Consider the following 22863-nt stretch of genomic DNA (forward strand, 5'->3'; position numbering starts at 1 on the left):
CAGGATTTGGCATATTGTATGGAGGAGGTGTGTGTGAGCACCGGGTCCTGCACCCAGGCCTGCTGTGTGTTAATGATGACTCAGCCCATCTGCCTTTCTCTTCAGCCTCTCAGAAATACCACATTCCATCCTGCTTTATTGACCCCATGGGGGCAAGCTTTATGTTTGCCTCTCTACATTCAGTCTGGTTGAATTCCACCCACTGTCCTTTGCCCTAATCCCCCCTGGCAGAAGAAACAAAAGAGCATAAAGGATCCCACAGTTTATATGTATATTTTTTATACAGTGAACTCAATCATCCATACTAATGGGAGGGGACCATTAGAATAGATAATCCAAAAATCCTTTCACTTTTCTTTAGAAATAGATCACATGATTGTTTCTTGGAGGCCTGGTAATTAAGTTTGGCTCAAGCTAATGCTTTAATTAATTTGCATAAAAATCGGTCTGGGAACATCAGTCTGGAATTAAACATTTCTAGAGGAGGATAAACTTAAACTCACTTCATAAATGGGCTGTTTTTGAACAACGGCAACAACAATAGAGTTTTGTTGTGTATAGGTTATTAGATGCTCAGATCTTCTTAAGAACAAGGACTTTGTTTCTTTGATGCTTCTCTTAAAGATAATAGAAATTATGTCCTTTTGTTAAGCCTGCAACTTGACTGCTGCTATTATTCAAAATTCTGCTTGTCTAAAAATACCCCAGATTAAGAGTAAAGTTAAACCTAGGTTAGTGTGAATTTGATTATCTTCTAAGCTATCCTTAGAGTTCTCCTAGGGCCGATAAAATTTACTTTCCTAATGTAAATTATTTCTATGATTATTCTTTTTTGTAGTTACAAAAGAAAGTCAGTTTTCTTATAGAAACACTTAAAAATACTTACAAATATTGAGAATTATGGATAATTTTACAACTAAGGGATTGCCACTGTTAATACTGTAAACTGCAATCGTTCTTTTGTACGTGTGTAGGTACATATGCATGCATGTATATATATGTATACAAATATTTTGTATATAAGTGTGTGCTTTTGTGTATGTCTGAATATAAAAAATATGTAACTATACACACACACTTATATACGCACATACATACACAATTTACAGAAATATATAAATGTATCCTGGCACTGAAATGAATTTACACTTTGATTCTTGCTTTTCTAGTTTACATTTTTATAAGCAGCTTACACTGTCATTACAATTTCTTCAGAAATCTTATAAGATGCATTATATTCCATGTTATGGGCATATTTTTGGATGTTCCCTTTTAAAAAAGATTTTTGCCAACAAACAAGTACTGCAATGAACATTTTTGTGAATACATACCTCTCTACTTTTGGTAGATGTTACTTTAAGATAAATTCTTAAAGCATAATCTTTGGATCAAAGTGTAAACATTTTACCCTTTTATTACATTTTGTCAAAATTGCTAATGAGGAGTTTATGCCCTTTAATCACCCACCAATGGTGTGTGAGCATATCTGGATACCCTCTTCATACCAATTCTGCGTATTTTCAATCCTACTTATTAAACATCTGATATTCAAAAGGAGAAGACACTGAAATCATGTTTTATTTGCGTCTCTTCAAGAAACGAAGAGATAGGTCATCTCTTCATGTTTATAATGACTGTATTCCTTCTTCTGTGAATTGTGAGTCCTTTGCCCATTTTCCTCTTGGGTTATTTCTTTTTCTTATTGATTTATGAAGCCTTTATGTTTGTAATAAGAAAATTACTTCTTTGTCATTTAGGCTGAGAATACTTTTCCTAACAGTTTTTCTTTAGAATTTGATTACAACCTTTATTTATCATGTCAAAATTTATATATTCAGATTTAGCCACTTTCCTCTTTTATGACATATATGGGCATATGAACACACATAGTACAGATATATATGTATGTGCATGTATTTTATAATACATAAGCATACAATCATGTGTCTATATATGTTCACATTTCAAAAAGCAGTCCTTATTTCAAAATAAAAAAAATATACCTTTGGTTCTTTTAGTCTAGTAATTTTATAGTTTCAGTTTTACATTTCATCTTTGCTCCTTTTGGAATTTAAATTGGCATAAGGAATGAGACTGGGATTCAGTTTATTTTTCCAAATGGCCAAATAGTTGTCTTAATGACATTTACTGAGTCAACTGTCTTTAAAATGTCAGCCTGAATATGTACTGAAATCTCAGATGTGCTGGGGTCTATTTCCGAATTCTTTGTTCTGTTTCATTGATCAGGCTGTCCATCCCTCCAGTAGGACTACACTGTTAATCACATTTTTCAAGAATTCCATGCCATTTTTAGTATATTGATTCTGTCATTGACTGATAATATCATATCTGTGAATTCCCCATCTCCTTCCCAATTGGATTTTATTCATATTGTATCTTTCTATATCATCTGACACATAAAAACCCATCATTGTTTTATTTAATCGGAGATTTAAATTTTTATTGATATAAAATGACCAACTCTTTCTCACTTGAGATTTTTTGCTAGAATTCTAACTGGAGAGATTCTAACGTAGTTTTCCATGTTTTCTTTTGATGCTCATTTCCCAAATATACTTTTTTTTCTAAGTTTGCATTTTTAAAGCTTTACTATTTTATTGAAATTAATTCATTTATTTATTTTTAAATTTTTGGCTGCATTGGGTCTTCATCGCCGCACACGGGCTTTCTCTAGTTGCGGCGAGCAGGGGCTAATCTTCATTGTGGTGCTCAGGCTTCTCATTGAGGTGGCTTTTCCTGTTGTGGAGCACGGGCTCTATGTGCGTGGGTTTCAGTGGTTGTGGCACGTGGGCTGCAGTAGTTGTGGCCTGTGGGCTCTAGAGCACAGGCTCAGTAGTTGTGGCGCACGGGCTTAGTTGCTCCGCAGTATGCGGGATCTTCCCGGACCAGGGCTTGAACCAGTGTCTCCTGCATTGGCAGGCGGATTCTTAACCACTGTGCCACCAGAGAAGTCCCTCAAAGTTATACTTAAACCTAACTTATATTGTCAGAACCCGTAGCACAGCAGGATTTTTAGTTTTTTATTATCTTTATTGAAGTCAGCATTGGCTGCAACCCTCCCTGCTCCCCACTAGAGTCTTTGTTTTACAAACTCTGCTGCTGAAATTTCCTTTCTTTACTCTCTCCCTTATTTACTTCCTTATTTCCTCCCTTTCTTTCTTCCTCTTTTAACTCTTGTAGCAAAATATGACATACGTACAGGAAAGTACACAAACGATATGCAGAGCTCAATTAAATAACCAAAAGCAGGTAGAAAAACTATACATTCTTATGATAACCATCCAGCCCAGAAGCCCAGCTCACTGCTCAATCAGTATCTCCTCCCCAGTCACCCACGTTCAATCAACACCCTGACTGTCATAGTAATCACTACCTACATTCTCTTTACCATTTCACTGCTTAAGCACATCTTTCTAAATATTATTTTTCCTGCTTTTCAAAGTTGACAGAGATGAACTTGTACAATATACATGCTTTTGTACATTCTTTAGTTTAATATAAAGCTTGTGGGATTCATCCGTGTTTTTGCCTGTAATTGTAGTTTGTAATTTCTGATGAGACGTCTGCTTCATCCTCATATTTGTTTCTCTATATGTAACTTGTCTTTTTCATCTGATTGGTTTTGAGATTTTTCTGTTTATCACTGGTGTTGAGCAAGTTGACTGTGATTTGCTTAAGTATAATTTTCTTTATGTTTCTTGTGCTTTGGGGTCATAGAACTTCTTACATATGTGAGTTCATAGTTTTCATAAAGTTTCTGAAAAATTTCAGCAACTATTACTTCAAATATTTTTTTCTGTCTCCCTTTCCCATGCCTTCCTTGAGAGATTCCAGTTCATGATTATTGTATTTGGAATCACTCTTGAAGTTGTTCCATGGCTCACTGATGCTCTTTTCATTTCCTTCAGTCATTTATTCTCTCTGTGTTTGAATTTGGATAGTTTCTATAGCTACATCTTCAAATTCACTAATCTTTTCTTCTGCACTGTCTAATATGCCATTATTCCTGTCAAGTATAATTTTCATCTCAGACACTCAACAGAGTGAATTGAATCTTTAGAAATTCAATTTGGGTCTTTTTATATCTTCCATGTGAAAATGGTGATCCTTCTTTTAGCTTCTTGAAGATGTGGAACACAATTAATAATTTTTAACATGCCCTTTCATATTATTACCCCATCTGTGCCACTTCTGGATTGATTTCTATTAATTGATATCTCTTCTCCTATAGGTCATACTTTCCTGTGTCTTGTCAAGTAGGCCAATTAATAACCCTACAACAGGCTCTGAGTGTTCAAGTAAAAGGAAGAGTCACACGTCTCTCACTTTAAATCAGAAACTAGAAATGATTAAGCTTAGTGAGGAAGGCGTGTCAAAAGCTAAGACAGGCTGAAAGCTAGGCCTCTTGCACTAAGCAGTTAGCTAAGTTATGAAGGCAAAGGAAAAGTTCTTGAAGGAAATTAAAAGTGATTCTCCAGTAAACACATGAATAATAAGAAAGTGGAACAGCCTTGTTGCTGATATGGAGAAAGTTTTAGTGGTCTGGATACAAGATCAAACCAGCCACGACATTCCCTTATGTCAAAGCCTAATCCAGGGCAAGGCCCTAGCTCTCTTCAATTCTATGAAGGCTAAGAGAGGTGAGGAAGCTGCAGAAGAAAAGTTTGAAGCTAGCAGAGGTTGGTTCATGAGGTTTAAGAAAAAAAAAATTCACCTCCATAACATAAAAGTACAAGGTGAAGCAGCAAGTGCTAATGTAGAAGCTGCAGTAAGTTACCCAGAAGATCTAGCTAAGATTATTAATGAAGGTGGCCACACGAAACAACAGCTTTTCAATGCAGAAGAAACAGCCTTCTGTTGGAAGAAGATGCCATTTAGGACTTTTATAGCTAGATAGGAGAAGTCAATGCCTGGCTTCAAAGCTTCAAAGGTCAGCCTGACTCTCTTGTTAGGGGCTAATGCAGATGGTGACTTTAAGTTGAAGCCAATGCTCATTTGCCATCCCCCAAATCCTAGGGCCCTTCAGAATTATGTTCAATCTACTCTTCCTGTGCTCTATAAATGGAACAACAAAGCCTGGATGACAGCACATCTATTTAAACATGCTTTCCTGAATATTTCAAGCCCACTGTTGAGACCTACTGCTCAGAAAAAAAGATTCCTTTCAAAATATTACTGCTCATTGACAATGAATTTGGTCACCCAAGAGCTCTGGGGGACATGTGCAATGAGATTAATGTTGTTTTCATGCCTGCTAACAAAATATCCATTCTGCAGCCCATGGGTCAAGGAGCAATTTTAGCTTTCAAATCCCATTATTTAAGAAATACATTTCATAAGGCTATAGCTGCCATAGATAGCTAGTTCTCTGTTGGATCTGGGCAAAATAAATTGAAAACATTCTGGAAAGGATTCACCATTTGAGAAGCCATTAGGGACATTCATGATTCATGGGAAGTGGTCAAAATGTGAACATTAACAGGAATTTGGAAGAAGTTGATTCCAACCCTCATGGATGACTTTGAGGGGTTCAAGACTTCAGTGGAGGAAGTAACTGCAGATGTGGTAGAAATAGCGAGGGAACTAGAATTAGAAGTGGAGGCTGAAGATGTGATTGAATTGCAACAATTTCAGGATCAAACCTTCACAGATGAGGAGTTACTTATTATGGAAAAGCAAAGAAAGTGGTTTCTTTTTTTTTTTTTTTTTTTTTTTTTTTTTGCAGTACGCGGGCCTCTCACTGTTGTGGCCTCTCCCGTTGTGGAGCACAGGCTCCGGACGCGCAGGCTCAGCGGCCATGGCTCCCGGGCCCAGCCACTCCGCGGCATGTGGGATCTTCCCGGACCGGGGCACGAACCCGTGTCCCCTGCATCGGCAGGCGGACTCTCAACCACTGCGCCACCAGGGAAGCCCGAAAGTGGTTTCATGAGACGGAATCTAATTCTGGTGAATGCTGTGAAGATTGTTGAAATGACAGCAAAGGGTTTAGAACATTACATAAACTTAGTTAAGAAAGCAGTGGCAGGGTTTGAGAGGATCGACTCCAATGTTGAAAGAAGTTCTACTGTGGGTAAAACGCTATCAAACAGCACTGTATGCTACAGAGAAATCGTTCATGGAAGGAAGAGTCAATGATGTGGAAAACGTCGTCGTTGTCTTATTTTAAGAGACTGCCAGAGCCGCCCCAAACTTCAGCAACCACCACCCTGGTCAGTCAGCGGCCATCAACATACAGGCAGGACCCTCCACCAGCACAAAGATCACGACTCCCTGGAGACTCGGATGACAGTCAGCATTTTCTAGCAATAAGATCTTTTTAAAATTTAGGTATGTGTATTGTTTTTTTAGACATAATGCTATTGCACACTTAATAGACTACAGTATATTGTAAACATAACTTTTATACGCACTGGGAAACCAAAAAATTCATGTGACTTGCTTTATTGCAATATTTGCTTTATTTCAGTGGTCTGGAACAGAACCCACAATATCTCCAAGGTGTGCTTGTACAAACACCCTTGAAAAGACTGGCCAAAACAAAGGCAGTAAGGGCCTCTGCTCATAAAACCTGCAGGAACACAAGAGCTGCATGATTTGTCTTCCAATACTTCTTTTCATGTCCGGTAATTTTGTTGATTACTCTGTTGGATGTGAGGTATGTTTCTATTTCTATAAATGTTCTTGAGTTTCATACTAGGATCAGTTAAATTATTCAGAAACAGTTTGATCCTTTTAAGTCTTGTTTATAAGCTGGCTTGCAGAGGACAAGAGCAGCATTTAGTGAATTGCTAGTTTTGCTCCACTATTGAGGTAAATCCTTTCTGAGCCCTCTTGAGGTTTTAGGTTTTCCAGTCTGCCTGGTGGGAACAGGCACTCCTCTCAGCCCCATGCAAGCTCCAGGTATCATTCCCTCAAGTCCTTTAACGTTCTTTACCCAGCCTGTTATGCATGCGCAGATCAATACTCAGCTAAAGACTTGAGGGATTCCCTCTGTAGGTCTCTAGAGCGTTCCTTGTGTGGAGCTCTCTCCTCTCCAGGACTCTGCCCTGGAAACACTAGATGCTTGGCCTTCCAGGACTCTCAGCTCTGTGTCCTCAACTCAGGGAGTCTGCTGGGCTGTGCACTGTAGCCTGGAAAGTCTCTCCAGACAGTCAGGAGGGACAACCACAGGCCTCACCTCACTTCCTGACTCTCAGGCATCACTGAGACTTACCAAATTTTAATATGAATTGGTGCTTTTATTCTCCATGACAATGGAAAATCATTAGCATAATTTAATTTAACTCATCCCAATAAACAGCATTATTATGGTGTATTTCATTTTATTAATTTTTTTACAGAGATTTTATTTTTATTTATGTTTTAAACTTTTTAGTTTATATTGTAGTATAGTTGATTAACAATGTTGTGTTAGTTTCAGGTGTACAGCAAAGTCATTCAGTTATACATATACCTGTATCTAGTCTTTTTCAAATTCTTTTCCCATTTAGTTTGTTACATAATATTGAGCAGAGTTCCCTATTTTAATTCTAAGCATCTCTTAACTCCCATAGTACATTATTATTACAATCATCATTACTAATTTGTACCATCAATACTCATTTACATTTATCCAACAATTACTATTTACCTTTTTTTTAATTCTTTCCTTCATCTTTGATCTTCTTTCTGGGATCAATGTCCCACCTGAAGAACACCAGAATTTTTTGGTGGTGAAGTTTGCTTTGTTTGGTCCAAAATGTTCTTAATTAACCTTTATTCTTGAAACATACATTTTCTCTGTGTTTAGAATCCATGGTTGGCAGCTATTCTGTTGTACTGTCTTTTTATTTCCGTCCTATCTTTTGCAGAGTTAGATATCAGTCCAGCTGTTTGATAATTGCTTTTGGATGTTCTGTTTATCTTTGGCTTTCAGGAACTTTACTATATGGGCCTGGTTGTAGATTTATTTTCCTTGGCGTTCAAAGGACTTTTGGAACATGTGGCTTAATATCCCTTCTTACCAGAATTTCTTCAAGTATTGCCCAATCCCCTCTCCCCTTTCTGTCTGGGATTCCAATTACATGTGTAATAGACTTTGTCATTTTATCCTCCATATCTTTTCCCTTTCTTTAGTTTGCCATTCTATGCTTCTCTCCTGGTTTTATTTTGGATATGTTCTGACCTAACTTCTAGTTCACAAATTCTCTTTCATCTGTGTCTAATAAACCATAAACCCGCTCACTGAATTCTTCATTTCAGTGTGGCATCTTTTACTTCTAGACTTTTTCTTTTTCGCTTTTTTTCTGTTTTGAATTCTCAGTTCTCAGCTAAGATTTTCACTCTTGTCTTTATCCCCCTTATAGTCTTGGTGTTTTATACTTTGTAACACTACTATTTTCAGCCCAAGTGGGCTTGCCACCCTTAACTGTTTGTTTTTCATGTTACCTCCTTTCTTTATTTTTTTCTCGCTATTTTTTGTCTGTGTGAGCTGGACATTATATTTAACAAATTGTTTATGTAAATGGTTTGAAACTTAGAAACTTTTTTTTCCCCATCTGGTATGTAATTTACATTTGTTTTTCTCAGGTACCTAGAGGGACTGGTAATCTAGGTTGATCTTAATATAATTCGGGGACTGAGACGATTCGAAGCTGAGCGGCAGTCTCGCAAGAGGCTGATCTACTGCTGTTTCATTCTTCCTGCTAAGGTATACATACATCTTTGGGGTTTCAACCCGAAACACGGGTTTACCAGGGCCCTTTGCCCTTTTGAGCAGTGGGACTTAAGATGCTTTTTGCAGAATCAGCAAATGCCCTAAGGTAAAAACAGTTTCAAATTCTGTCTCTGTATGTCAGTTTTCATATATATTCATTACATATATATGTATATATATATTTTGGTCCAGGTTGTCTAGTGGGAGTAATGGTCTAAATTATTTAGATTCTCATTGCTGAAAGTGAAAGTGTCTCCTTCTTTTTCTTTCTCATTTAAAATAATATACTATAATTTTCAAAGGTAAAAGCAACCATTTAAGTAAGCTCTTTTGATACTAATTTTGAAACAATTATTTCAACGTTTTCATACATTTAAATGAGTCTCTTATCACGTAGTCCTTTCCAACTGTGCCCTTCTCAGTCTTGAATGTTTCCTTTTCTGTATTTATTGTTTCTGCACAGGCCTTTTGTTAGTTTCTTCAGAAAGGACACTTGGGTGGCATATTTTCTTAATCTTTCTATTCCTGAGAAAATATTACTCTTGACTTCATGCATGAATAATAACTTCACTAAATATAGACACGGTGTCCTTTAGAGCCCTGGAAATGTTACTCCATTTTTTTTTTTTTTTTTTTTTTGAGGGTTTAGAGCTGTGGAAGAAGAAGGCTAAGGCTAATCTGATTTTGGTGATTTTGCTTATAACCTGATTTTGAATTTCTTAGATGCTTTAAAAGCCCTCCTTTATTATCAATCTTCAGAAATTCCATGAGGATTTGTAGGTTTTTGTTCTCATTTGTTTTCATTATCTTTGCCTATAAATACAACATGTACGCTTGTGTTTTGGGTAGAGGAACTGGTCTGCATTGGAAAACATTTTTTTCTGTTATTTTTCTAAAGACTGCTTCATTTCTATTTGTTCTATTATCTCTTCTTGGTATTCCAAGGAGATGTAGATTTAATCTCCTGTATACACTGTCTCCATGTTTCACATTTATTCTCATTGGTATCATATCTTCCTTCCAGTAGTTGCAAATCCAATGCCTACAGAGTTCAGTCAGGTAAAAAAAATAAATGAAGCCAGCCAGGTACAAAATTAATGAGTAATGAGGATTGTGGAGAGCAAACGTCCCTTCTAAATGTGGCAGCTACCAATCAGCTGGTATTTAGCTCTAGTAAAATACAGTTGTCTCCCTTTTTTTTTTTTTTTTTTTTTTTTGCGGTACGCGGGCCCCCCACCGCTGCAGCCTCTCCCTGTTGCGGAGCACAGGCTCCGGACGCGCAGGCCCAGCGGCCATGGTCCACGGGCCCAGCCACTCCGCGGCACATTGGAACCTCCCGGACCGGGGCACGAACCCACGTCCCCCGCATCGGCAGGCGGACTCTCAACCACTGCGCCACCAGGGAAGCCCCACTTGACTCTTGAACAACATGGGTTTGAACTGTGCAGTTCACTTATAGATAAAGTTTTTTCAACAAATATGTACTACATAGTACGTCTGTGGTTGGTTGAATCCGTGGATGTGGAACCACAGATACGGAGGTCTGACTATAAAGTTGTTCACCGATTTTTGACTGTGTGGAGGGCTGGTGCCCCTAATTCCTGAGTTGTTCAAGACTCCAGATTCCATTTTTCCAGAAAAAGTAAAACCTGGGTTTTAGAAAACGCAATATTCCAAAGCAGAAAAAAAAAAAAAAAAAACAACTGGAAAAGAATCTCACAGCTTACCATTGGGATGATCTTGGCCACATACAGAATGATCTGTTACTTCATTTTCTTCTGTAATATTGTCATCCTTTGCAGAATCTGACATCACAAACAAGCAAAATCCCTAGTCAGCATTTTTAACCCGGAAATACAGCAGCCTCCAGCACTAAAAGAATAGATCTATGTTTGGGGAAAAAAATCTATTATTTTTTTAAAAATGCCATTAAAATACTTAAATATCTTCATCAATAAATAAGCTTTTCTTAAAGTACTGCATAAGATGTCTGCACAAAGTTCACAAGGTAAAAACGGTAAAGATTCAGCTAGAACATCTTTTCCACAACAAGGAAGAAAATATAAGCAGACTTTATGCATCAGTGAAAATCTTAGGAGAATTGTGCAAAAGGATATGAAAGGAAGGCAAAATAGAGAAGATTAAAGGCATATAATTTTAATGTTCTTAATGCTTCCATTACTGTTGTGCATATATGGGAGCCTTGAGTCCTTGAAAAAGGCAGATGTAGAGCTTTGAAATCCAGTGGTAATTAAGTTCATCTTCCTCAGGAGCTATACCAGTAGAAAGATAGCAAAGGGGGAACACAAACCTTCTGTTTTGTGCAACTTCACCCTTTCTCTTGTGTAGCACATTTAAACGTGGGATCAGCATAAGTTCATCTTTTTTTTTTTTATCGTATGATGTATTTTACAGGAAATATGTGGCTAAAAGGATTCCAGTGACTTATGGACTCTTGCAAAGCTACAAAGGGCCCCCTGATGGATGTTGGAGACCTCTAGGGAGGCTCTTCAAAATCCATTGGAAAGAGCACGTGAGTAGGTCAGCAGAAAGACAGAAAATAGATCTTTCATTCCACAAATATTTACGAAGGGCCAACTCTACGCCAGGCACAGTTCTCGACACCGGGGAGTCAATAGTAAACAAAACAACAAATCTCTGCTCTCATAGGGGTTACAATCTAGTGGATATTTTTCATGCAGTTAAAAGGGTGGTAATCCAAAGATATCTAAAAGTCATGAGCTAATCTTGTATGCATGTGGCCACGGAGAGAGCTGGGGATGGTAGACCAGCACGTAGTCTAATACAAATGGGTTCTCTACTGAGTTCATATTCCTCAGTTGTGTTTTAACTCCCTAACAGAGCTGAATCAGATGGAATCTAAAATAAATCATTCTTGCTTTGTTTCCCTTACCCATTTTTCTCTCTCCCTCCCCAAACTAGGAGATAGCTTTAAACAATATGTTTTAGAATATTATGAGAAAGTCTGTTTCTCCAACTTGCCACAAGCAACATTTGATGGACAAGTGAGAAACCTGGGTAGTTAACATAAGATTCAAATTTAATAACCAGTGAAGCAAGTATACACCCAAAGTGTATGGTTTTAATTGACTGCAAATAATTCCCCCAAGGCAACTGTTTAATTACCTGCACTGTTTCTTATTTCTTTCTGAGACTGACAATAAGTTTCAAAGTCCAAATTTGGAAGCAAAACTTGAGCACAGACACATTCCCCAAACTGCTAACTCACTCACATCAAATTGTTTTAAATCAGCTCCCATTAAAATATGCCTTTTTAATTTTAAATCTAACATGTGGATTAAAAAATATCATTTGAATACTTTTTTCCACATGAACACTGAAAATGAACAATGACTGAAAGAAGGTACTATATGAACCAGGCTAAATTTTAATTTTGAAAGTACTTTAGTTCTACTTGTTTATAGAAAATGGTACCATTTGATATGTAGCCTTGTACAACACTCATTTCTTTCAAGATTATCCAAGGTTTTGTATGTAGTTAAAATTTATTCATTTACACTTAATAATAATTCATTATATTTTCTAACTTACATAAACATTATGTTTCATGTACCAAATATGACTTAAGAAATGTCTTTTGAAAAGTGATTTACACTGAGTTTACAAGTTTATGGTCCAATGAGTCATGTAAGATGGGTGAAAGTACTTGAAAAATTAATCATTAGTCTATACCTGTTTGTCACCAACATCTGTGTCTTTGGCAAGTTAAATGACCATTTAATTTCAATTTCCTTGAGGAGTTGTTGTAACATTGCTAAGGTACCTTCTGATCTTTTGTGCTCTAAAATATACAATGTATTTCACTGAATCCAAGATACCATCAATTGTTATTTGCACTATTATTTTGTGTAGAATTTAAAAAATGAGACCAAATGAACTATGACACACTATAAATTCTAAGAATGTGTCCTGGCTTTGGAAATAAAATATATAAAAGACTATGCATCCGAGAAATATGATGTTTCAGTATATTATGTGTGTACGGAAGTATGCTTTTATGTGATGACAAGGATTTCCCATCAATATGACCCATCACCAAAGCCACAAGTTCACTTTGTCTTGTATGTGAGCCTCTTCTCCAGAAGTGTACACACCTATTGTATGTACAGCAATAAAGCTCATGATAGCATGCACAAATAACCAGGTGGCTATAGAAGGTTGTTTCCACTATAGTGTCTCTATTAAAAGGGCTATGTGAATTTCCAGTCTCATGAACTTTAGCAGGACTGGTTTTGATCCTGAATGTTTTAAACCATGGATCCCATTACATTACACTTAGTCGTGGGTATGAAATGACTGGAGATTTTCCGCTTGGGAGAGGATGAAAGCTGCACTATATATGTATATAAAGTCATTATTCATAATGAGAAAGAGAGAAAATATATCCAGTATGTATTGTCATTAAAAGAGGGTATTTTTTCTGTGTAAGTTCCATAAACTACCATGAAAACTATAGTTGTATATACTAAATTCTTGAATCACCTTGGATTCACATTTTATTTAATTCTAAAAATTATCATTTGGTAATGTTCAAAAAATGTGAAAGAGTTATCACCTAATTCTGAGATTCTGTCAAAGTTCTTTTAGTAGCAGAGAATCTGAATTAAATTTATATGTAGATCCTGACTTTCAAAATCCTTAAGGTCAATGTCCTATTAGAGAATTTTTTCACATGCAAATATTAAATCAAATAGCCAAGCCAAAGTTCTACAGACAGAAATTCTAAACAGTAGGTCATTTTTAATGAGGTCAATTACACATGTCTACACAGGATAGTACATGTACAGATTTAAGCTGTGATGATAAATGATGATACTATTGAATTTTTAATAAACATATCTAGACTATAAATCAAAATAAATGCTCTCTCTTTTTAAAATGTTCCCTTAGAACAAAAGTTCTTAACCCTAGAGCACCACTAAATATACTCTAGGGATCCACAAACCTTTTTGAAATGATATGCAAATGTGTGCTTATCTTCATATGTTCATTTTTCTGGGAGGAGACAGCTTCTGTCATAGTCTTGTAGGGATCCGTGACCCCAACAAGGTTAAAAATAACTATAGAAATGTATACTCTAATGCCAGTGACACTGCCATTTTTAAAATAAATTTATTTATTTATTTTTGGCTGCATTGGGTCTTCGTTGCTGTGTGCGGGCTTCCTCTAGTTGCGGCACGCGTGCTTCTCATTGCGGTGGCGTCTCTTGTTGCGGAGCACGGGCTCTAGGTGCACGGGCTTTGGTAGTTGTGGCTCGCGGGCTCTAGAGCGCAGGCTCAGTAGTTGTGGCACATGGGCTTAGCTGCTACGCGGCATGTGGGATCTTCCTGGACCAGGGCTCGAACCCATGTCCCCTGCATTGGCAGGTGGATTCTTAACCACTGCTTCACCAGGGAAGTCCGATTAACTATCTTTGAGGACATTTTCAAGCCAGGAGGTGAACAAAATCCATCTAGTAAGAGACGTAGCCCCTGACTATTATTCAGAGTAGCGGCAAGAGGTCATTTGGGTGTAAAAGTTCTAATGGGTCTGAACGAAATAAATGCCATGTGTGAATGCCTACATGTAAAATATTCTTGCTCTGTAACGTGTCAACGTCCACATGTGAGCACCTTAGCTTGACGCAAAAGTTGCACAGAAACACAATCACCTGGATTGCCTTTGATTCTTATAAAATATTTAAACCAAGCAAAACATTTATCCTGGTCTGTTCATTTAGCTGGTTTAATGTGTGAAGCAATTAGAATAAAGTAATTTTTCTTCCAGCCGAACAGTGTGATAATTCACTATAAACTAGAGTCTCTACAGCCGATTAGGGTCTCCTTGAAGCTTTGCAGTGATGCCCCCATACATAAAGGAAAAATATACCCTGCAATACATTCCCAGAGGATTCAGATGGCAAAGCTCAGAACTGTGCTTGGTCCCCGTGATGCTGGATACACAGGCTGAACTATGTTTACCTGAAGAGGAACTGGGTCCACAGGACAGGACATGGCCCTGAGCAGTGGGAACGGAACTATGGTTGGTCATTTGCCTCCACTATGCTCTCATTAACCCCCATTAAAAGGCAGAGAATCATTCCCAGAGCTGTGGAATCTGTGTGCTAAGTGTCTTTGAGACACGCCTGCGAGAATTACCATCACGTATACTAACTTTGTTTCTATAAGAAAACATATTCCAAATTCTGAACAGTATACCTGGGTAAACCAGCTTATTCCAACACTGGAGGTGGTATTCCTCTGCAGGTTGTTTTTGAAAATATAAGCAAATAAGAGAATCAATCATGAGTGGATGGGCACTAGGTTGGAGGTGTGATTCTAGGTTTACACCGACAAGCTTCATAACTAGGAAAATCCATTCACTTTACATGCTCGTAGTTTCAGCATCTAGGACCTGAGGGTGTCAAGGCAGATAATCCCTTTTATACACTTTATAACTCTGATCTGCTGACTTGTTCGAATGATCTCTTCCTTCCCGACAGCACTTCTCTGTAAATCTGCCTTCCTGTGTTGGACAGATCTTGCACTGAGATTTTTACTGTCTATTTATAAAATAAAGGTTAATAGTGGGGGAAGTGTTGCTGTGTGACATCAGTGACACACTGGCCGCCTTTAACTCTGCAACTCGACGAAGAATCATCACAATGCAAAACGGAACAGTTGGGTATGAAGCCGGGCTGGACCATGATGGAAAAAGAAATGCTTAATTACCCCTTCCATCAAGTTAATTTTTCCCCTTTGGCGATGTAAACAAAGGCAAATCTGCTCTTGTTGGGTTGTCTGTGACCTGCTCTCCTTGACCTCCATTCTCTGATGCCTTTCTGTTCTCGCCTCCCTCCCCCTTGCTGAGCCTTGCACCGCAGGCTCTCTTGAAATCATTAGAAAAAAATCTGACCAGGCCATAGGCATGAAAAGTAGCTATGGTTCTAAATACAAACCGACTTGAAATTCTATTAAAATGTTCATCTATAAATCAGGGAGAAGACAAGTATTTTATTTACACTTTGGTTTAATTTGATCTGATAACTACTACTGAGAGGACTGTCCCCTTAGGAGAAGGGAGGAAGGATTTTTTTGACCCTTACTTGGAGCAGGGTCAGAGCCAAACAGCTGGCCGCTACTTCTCAATTATTTTATTTCATTGAGAAGTTGAGGCAATAGGCAGAATCTATCTCTAGATTCATAGCTGCTTCAACTTCTGGGCTCAGGCTGTTTTCAGCCAGGTGCTTGGACAGACTGGCTAAGATCCAGGGATTCCTACAGTCCTCAAGGACCCAGTCATAACCCACCCTGTCGGAATACAACTTAAGTCTCTTTTCCAAAGTGATGGAAAGGGACATGTTTGGAGACTAAGATAAGCACCTGGACCCTTTGTGGGAGTTACTTATTTTACGTGAGTTTCAAAGACCTAGATGACTTCTCCTTAGCATCTCTTTGTTCCTCACATCCAGAAAGATCCAAAAACCCATTCAAATGAAAATGGATGTGTTTACTTTTTTCTGTTTTTTTTTTTTCCTTCAACTTTCCCACATGCTACTGAATATAATTCTATAATTTGGATGGCTGAAGAATGATTCAGTACGTGGATCTACCTCAAGTTATTTTACTATTGCATCCATTATTGGACATTCAAACTGAATCCAAACTTCAGCCATTCTAAACAACCCTATGCTTTTGTTGTATTGGGTGTCCCAAGGCTGGATTCACTCCACTCTTCTTTCTCTTACTTCTTCTCAGCACATACTCAACTCTAACATTTAGAGAGGATTGATCTCTTAGAGTAGCTGGAATAGAAACAACCCAGGTCAGCTAAGCCTTACAGCAGCCAGGCATGCCCCCATCCCTTATCTCATTGAACTACCCCTGAGATTGCAGCAAATGGTTCCAGGAGATGAGCTGCTTTCTGAGACACTGACTGAGGGCATGCTTGACCCAGGTGGGCCAGAAGCACCCAGGAGTTAATGCCCAACTCCAGACACCCAAAGGATGCAGGAGGTAAGACTCCAGTTTGCCCACCCCTCAGGGAGACGATTCTGTTCACTATACAGCTCTCAGAGGAATGGAGCCCCAGTTTCCCCCAACAGTAAGCTGTTCATTAGTGTACCCCCTATTGGCTGTCCTCCCAAGCCTGCTGTACTTCCCCAAGCCTCACCTATGCTTCCTGGGACCACCTCCCAAATAAACCATTTGTACCCACATCCTTGTCTCAGAATTTGCTCTTGGAGAACCCAAATTAAGACAGCCAAGACAGTCAATAACCTGTTTTTTCACGACTTAGTAGCAAAAATGTGAATGCTCCCCCTATTCTCCCGATTTACAGCTCTCTTATGCCATGACGCCTTTCATTAGGGTATGTTGAGGCAAGTGTCTGCCACCTAACTAGGGAAAGTTGGTAAAAGAGGTTGCCGTGTTTTGTACCATCTAATCCTGAGCGCTGGACCATAGGTGACTGGTGAGGTGACAGACCAGTCACCTGTAGGGTGGCCAATAGACATTAAATTAAGGTAACCTGTCATGAGACCTCCACCTACCAGGAGAGAACTCATATTAGAACGAGGATGAAAGGAATCCACCAGCTCCTTTGACTTGGAGTGTTTGGTAGTAAAACATACAAAGAAAGTTTCAAAGCACAGAGTGGCTTAAAGGCAGAGATTCACTCAAGGAGAAGGGAGGAAACAGAAGCCATGGATGGGGTAGAAGAAGCACTAAGAGTTACTTGGCAACATTAGGAGAGCAGAAAGAGGAGAAGAAGGTAAAGTCTGGGATGCTCCCTAGTGCATGACTGTTGAGTTTCTAGAAGAATTGGTGGAGAGGCTATTGCCTCTCGAATGACCCAATTCTTGAGGCTCATGAAATGTTTTCCTCATTCTCTGACTTTCTGACCGACCAAGGTAAGAGTCTGACTCACATTCTGGACATTGCAAGTTCATTTTCTAATTTTGGTGTGTGTATACTTTAAACATTTCAAAAGTGCTTTATTAAGGAGTATGGCACTCTTTTAGATTTATTTTTGAAAACATTCACCTTTCTAGTCATTTCCAATGTATAGCATCCTCATGAGCCTTGTACACAGATTGAAAGATACTGGACCAACACCTTATCTTTGGTAAAGGAGGCAAGAATATACAGCGGAGAAAAGACAGCCTCTTCAATGGGTGGTGCTGGGAAGGCTGGACAGCTACATGTAAAGGAATGAAATTAGAACACTCCCTAACACCATACACAAAAATGGACTCAGAATGGATTAAAGACCTGAATGTAAGGCCAGAAACTATCAAAGTCTTAGAGGAAAACATAGGCAGAACACTCTATGACATATATCACAGCAAGATCCTTTTTGACCCACCTCTTAGAGAAATGGAAATAAAAATAAACAAATGGGATGTAACGAAACTTAAAAGCTTTTGCACAGCAAAGAAACCATAAACAACACGAAAAGACAACCCTCAGATGGGAGAAAATATGTGCAAATGAAGCAACTGACAAAGGATTAATCTCCAAGGTTTACAAGCAGCTCATTCAGCTCAATATCAAAAAAACAAACAACCCAATCCAAAAATGGGCAGAAGACCTAAATAGACATTTCTCCAAAGAATATATAGAGATTGCCAACAAACACATGAAAGAATGGTCAATATCATTAATCCTTAGAGAAATGCAAATCAAAACACATGAAAGAATGCTCAACATCACTAATAATTAGAGAAATGCAAATCAAAACTACAATGAGATATCATCTCACACCAGTCAGAATGGCCATCATCAAAAAATCTAGAAACAATAAATGCTGGAGAGGGTGTGGACAAAAGGGAACCCTCTTGCACTGTTGGTGGGAATGTAAATTGATACAGCCACTATGGAGAACAGTATGGAGGTCCCTTAAAAAACTACAAATAGAACTACCATACGACCCAGCAATCCCACTACTGGGTATATACCCTGAGAAAACCATAATTCAAAAAGAGTCATGTACCGAAATGTTCATTGCAGCTCTATTTACAATAGCCAGGACATGGAAGCAACCTAAGTGTCCATCACCAGATGAATGGATAAAGAAGATGTGGCACATATATACGATGGAATATTACTCAGACATAAAAAGAAACGAAACTGAGTTATTTGTAGTGAGGTGGATGGACATAGAGTCTGTCATACAGAGTGAAGTAAGTCAGAAAGAGAAAAACAAATACCATATGCTGACACATATATTTGGAAGCTAAAAAAATAAAATAAAAAAAAAGGTCATGAAGAACCTAGGGGCAAGACAGGAATAAAGACACAGACCTACTAGAGAATGGACTTGAGGATACGGGGAGGGGGAAGGGTAAGCTGGGACAAACTGAGAGAGTGGCATGGACATATATACCCTACCAAATGTAAAATAGATAGCTAGTGGGAAGCAGCCACATAGCACAGGGGGATCATCTCAGTGCTTTGTGACCACCTAGAGGGGTGGGATAGGGAGGGTGGGAGGGAGGGAGATGCAAGAGGGAAGAGATATGGGTACATATGTATATGTGTAACTGATTCACCGTGTTATAAAGCAGAAACTAACACACCGTTGTAAAGCAAATTATACTCCAATAAAGATGTTTAATAAAAAAAAAAAGAAAGAAAGATACTGGACCAAGAAACTTAGAGAAAGTTAAAGAGGGGAACAGCCTGGTCTTGAATAACAAAACAAGTTCAGTAAATTTCATTTTTATAACTGACCCTGGTGGGGAGAAAAATCAGGCAACATCTGGTATTACAGGAAATGGGGTGTATAGAGGCATTTGTATGATGAAGGCAATGTTTTGCCTCATAAACTGAGAAAAATGTGTTAAAACAAAATACTGTAAGATGTTTTATGAGAACCTTGGGAAATATACTATGGATTAATGTAAAAATGATATTTTCTATTTCCAGGAAGATTTTATCTTAATCTACTACTGTAATATTTTAGACTAGGTTTAAGTATGAGTTCCAGAAATCATTATAATAGATTTTCCTCATGCAATGACTGACTATATTAGTCTGCTAGGGCTGCCATAACAAAATACCATAGACTAAATGACTTCAACAACAGAAATTTATTTTCTCAAAGCTCTGGAGGTGAGCAGTCCAGGATTAAGGTATTGTCTGATTCGGTTTCTGGTGGGACCCTCCTCCTGGCTTGCAGAAAGAAGCCTTCTTGCTGTGTCCTCACATGGCCTTTTCTCAGTGTGTATGCAGAGAGACAGAGCTTGAGATCTTTCTCTCTTCCTTTTCTTAATAAGGCCGCTAATCCCATCATGAAGGGACCCACCCTCATGACCTAATATAACCCCAATTACCTCCCAAAGAGCCCATCTCCAAATACCATCACATCAGCTAGCAGCATTAACATATGAAATTTGTTTGTGTTTGAGGGGACACAAACATTCTGTCCTTAACACTGACATATGCCTTTCTGCTGTTTGGATGATTTATTTGACTTCTGAATGTGAGCTATTCAAGTTGGTACCCTTGTTGCCCATCAGAACAAAGTCTCAAAATGGATTTGGAAATGGAATCTTCCCTAAATGTAAGGTTCCCTTTCCCTATCCCAATTCTCTGGGGTTAATTGTCATTGATTCTTAAACCATATCAAGTAGTCAGTGTTTGGATAGGATGGATAAAGTAGTGATAAGGGTTTTGAATATCACCCCAGATTCCCTTAACAATTGGCATTGGTGTCTCTGATCAGGATGGACATGCCCACAGCCCTGGGGCAAGGTCATGGAGACCCCTGGTGTGCCGGGGTGGTGGGAGTTACTTGCAAGGAGGGGAGTTAAGTCACTGTTTGCCAAACACCATGTAAGTATTTCAGTATTTTAAACATTCCTGCAGTGGTACTAGGGTGAGTAGCAGAATATCAGTTCTGTTTGCAGTAGAGAACTATACTGATAAGTTTCTCAAAAAGAGTATACAATACTTCATCAATATTTTACTATTGACTATATGTTGAAATTATATTTTGGATGTACTGGTTAAATATATTATTAAAACTGTTTTCACCCTTCTCTTCCTTAACGTGGCTATTAGAAAATTTAAAGTTACATATGTGGCTCTCATTTATTTCTATCAGACAGTGCTGTTCTAGAGAATTTTGTATTAGCCTGACTTACACAAATAATTAAAGACGTTTATTTGAAGGCCAAAGTTGTGAAGGTGGGAAACTGCAGCTTGCCAAAGGATGGTCCATCAGAAACTAGAAAATCTACTTTGGCATATAGAGAAGCATCTACAAATGCTAATAGGCATGGCTGGGAAAAAGAAGAGTCTAATTAGGTATAATCAGAGAGGATGCTCTGAGAAGGAATTAGAGGAAGAAAGAGAATGATAAATTTGTAACGACTACCGCACTAAAAAACTATTTATACCCAAACAATATCCAACGTTTGAAAATTTCTGCTTTATGTTGATTTGACCCAAATTTCTTATCTTGGCATTCAGAGTGCTTTATCATCAGGGCTATACCTTAGTAACTAATTAATAAGTAGATGAATGGATCCATCATTGAGGCCAAGTGAGTCTGTTCATCGAACCAAAAATAGGTTTTTTGATGTCCTACTTCCAACCTTTCATGGTTGCTCCTCTGCCCAACTAGAATAGCTTCTTTCCATCTACGACATCTGTGCATCTTTCAGATCCCAGCTCAAATCTCCTATTCTCTACCCACACTTCACAGATAACCCCATGCCAGAGATGCTCCTTGCCCCCAAGCTCCTTTGACATGTTCCTGTGAAACCTTTCCTTTGTACTTGTCACTCTGTCTGGTTTGTTAGCTGTGTCACATCCTAGTTAAGTGGTCTCTGACCATGTCCTTATTGCTCTGTGCTTCACTTTCCTTGTCTGTAAACTGGGGTGATAACTGCATTTATCTCATAGATGAGAGTGGAATGAATGAAAACATGTAAAATTTTTAGAACAGAATCTAATGTATAATAAGGATTAAATAAATATTAGCTGCAATTAGTATTGTTGTTGCTGATTTTAGCTATGTAACACATGCCTGGATATCTCATTTTTCCATCTCAACTGTAAATTCCTTGAAGGTCAACAGCAATATTTTCTTCTTCCTCTTGCAGAAGGTCTTACAAAGAGTTAAAATCCAGTCAATATTTGTTGATGGCCTTAACACCATTTTAATTGGTGCTTTTAGATTTTTAAATCAAAATACATTTTAATTGGTATTTTCTGAAGGCCAGACTTTGTACGAATCACCAGAAGATAAAATGATGGACAACACATATGCTACCCTTCCCCCAATGAAAATTAAGTTATAGTGGAGGGATGGGCAAAAGGTAAGTATGCAAAAGAAAAGCGAGGTTTACATGGTTACAGATAGTTGTAAGTGTTATGGAGAAATGAACAGGGGGCTGGGATGGACGTTTAGTGGAGGAGAGGCCCTACCTAAAAAGATGGCCAGAAAAGGCTATGATGAGATGGAGGCATAGTGAGGGGAAAGAGGGTTCTGTGAGATAAGAATGGAGGGGCAGGTACAGTCTGTGATGGTACGTCTTACATGTTGTAGTTACATGTTTTCATTTTACTTTGAGGGAAAGATTAAAGTATTAGAGGAATTCAAGAAGCAGTGGGCTGAATATGCTCATTTTGCTTTGCTTGGGAATGTCAGTCGGCCTTAGGACCTTTTACTTGCCTTACAGAATGAGATCACATTCAAGTATGATATATTAATATGACCATGAACTTTGACCTATATAAGGTTAGCCGATTCATATAGGGTCCAAATATAAACCCTTGACCTTGGACTCATTAAAACCAGCTATCTATATAACACATCAGTGTGTGAAACTCTAGACCAAATATAATAAGATATCTGCCACTAGGAAAACCTATAAGCAGATTCGTGAATCAGAGCTCTGTTTGAGCCCCTATTGTGACACATTCCCATTTATTAGCTCATGCAGAGACCCTGCTGTTCATGTCATTTTTGAGGGAACCACTTCAAATATGAATCTGAAATAAGGAAGGATATGAAGAATTAAAACATTTTAAAATTATAGAGTCTGCTATAAAACACAGCAGGCAAAAATCTAAACATATTATCATTTTGTTCTAGTCATTATTGATTTTAAAAAA

General features: G+C 38.2%; 1 protein-coding gene across 1 annotated transcript in view; it reads right to left on the reverse strand.

Moving 5' to 3' along the window:
• Positions 1-22863, reverse strand: part of MACROD2 (mono-ADP ribosylhydrolase 2) — a 1987750-nt gene that overhangs the window by 87443 nt on the left and 1877444 nt on the right. Inside the window, exon 14 of the mRNA XM_022594140.2 lies at positions 10444-10521. Within this exon, the coding sequence (XP_022449848.1) occupies positions 10444-10521 (78 nt within the window). The remainder of the gene's footprint in view (positions 1-10443; positions 10522-22863) is intronic.

The sequence above is a fragment of the Delphinapterus leucas genome, chromosome 15, assembly GCF_059928025.1.
Source record: "Delphinapterus leucas isolate spDelLeu-1000000601 "Yukka" chromosome 15, BTC_Dleu_Yukka2, whole genome shotgun sequence".
Classification (NCBI taxonomy): Eukaryota; Metazoa; Chordata; class Mammalia; order Artiodactyla; family Monodontidae; genus Delphinapterus; species Delphinapterus leucas.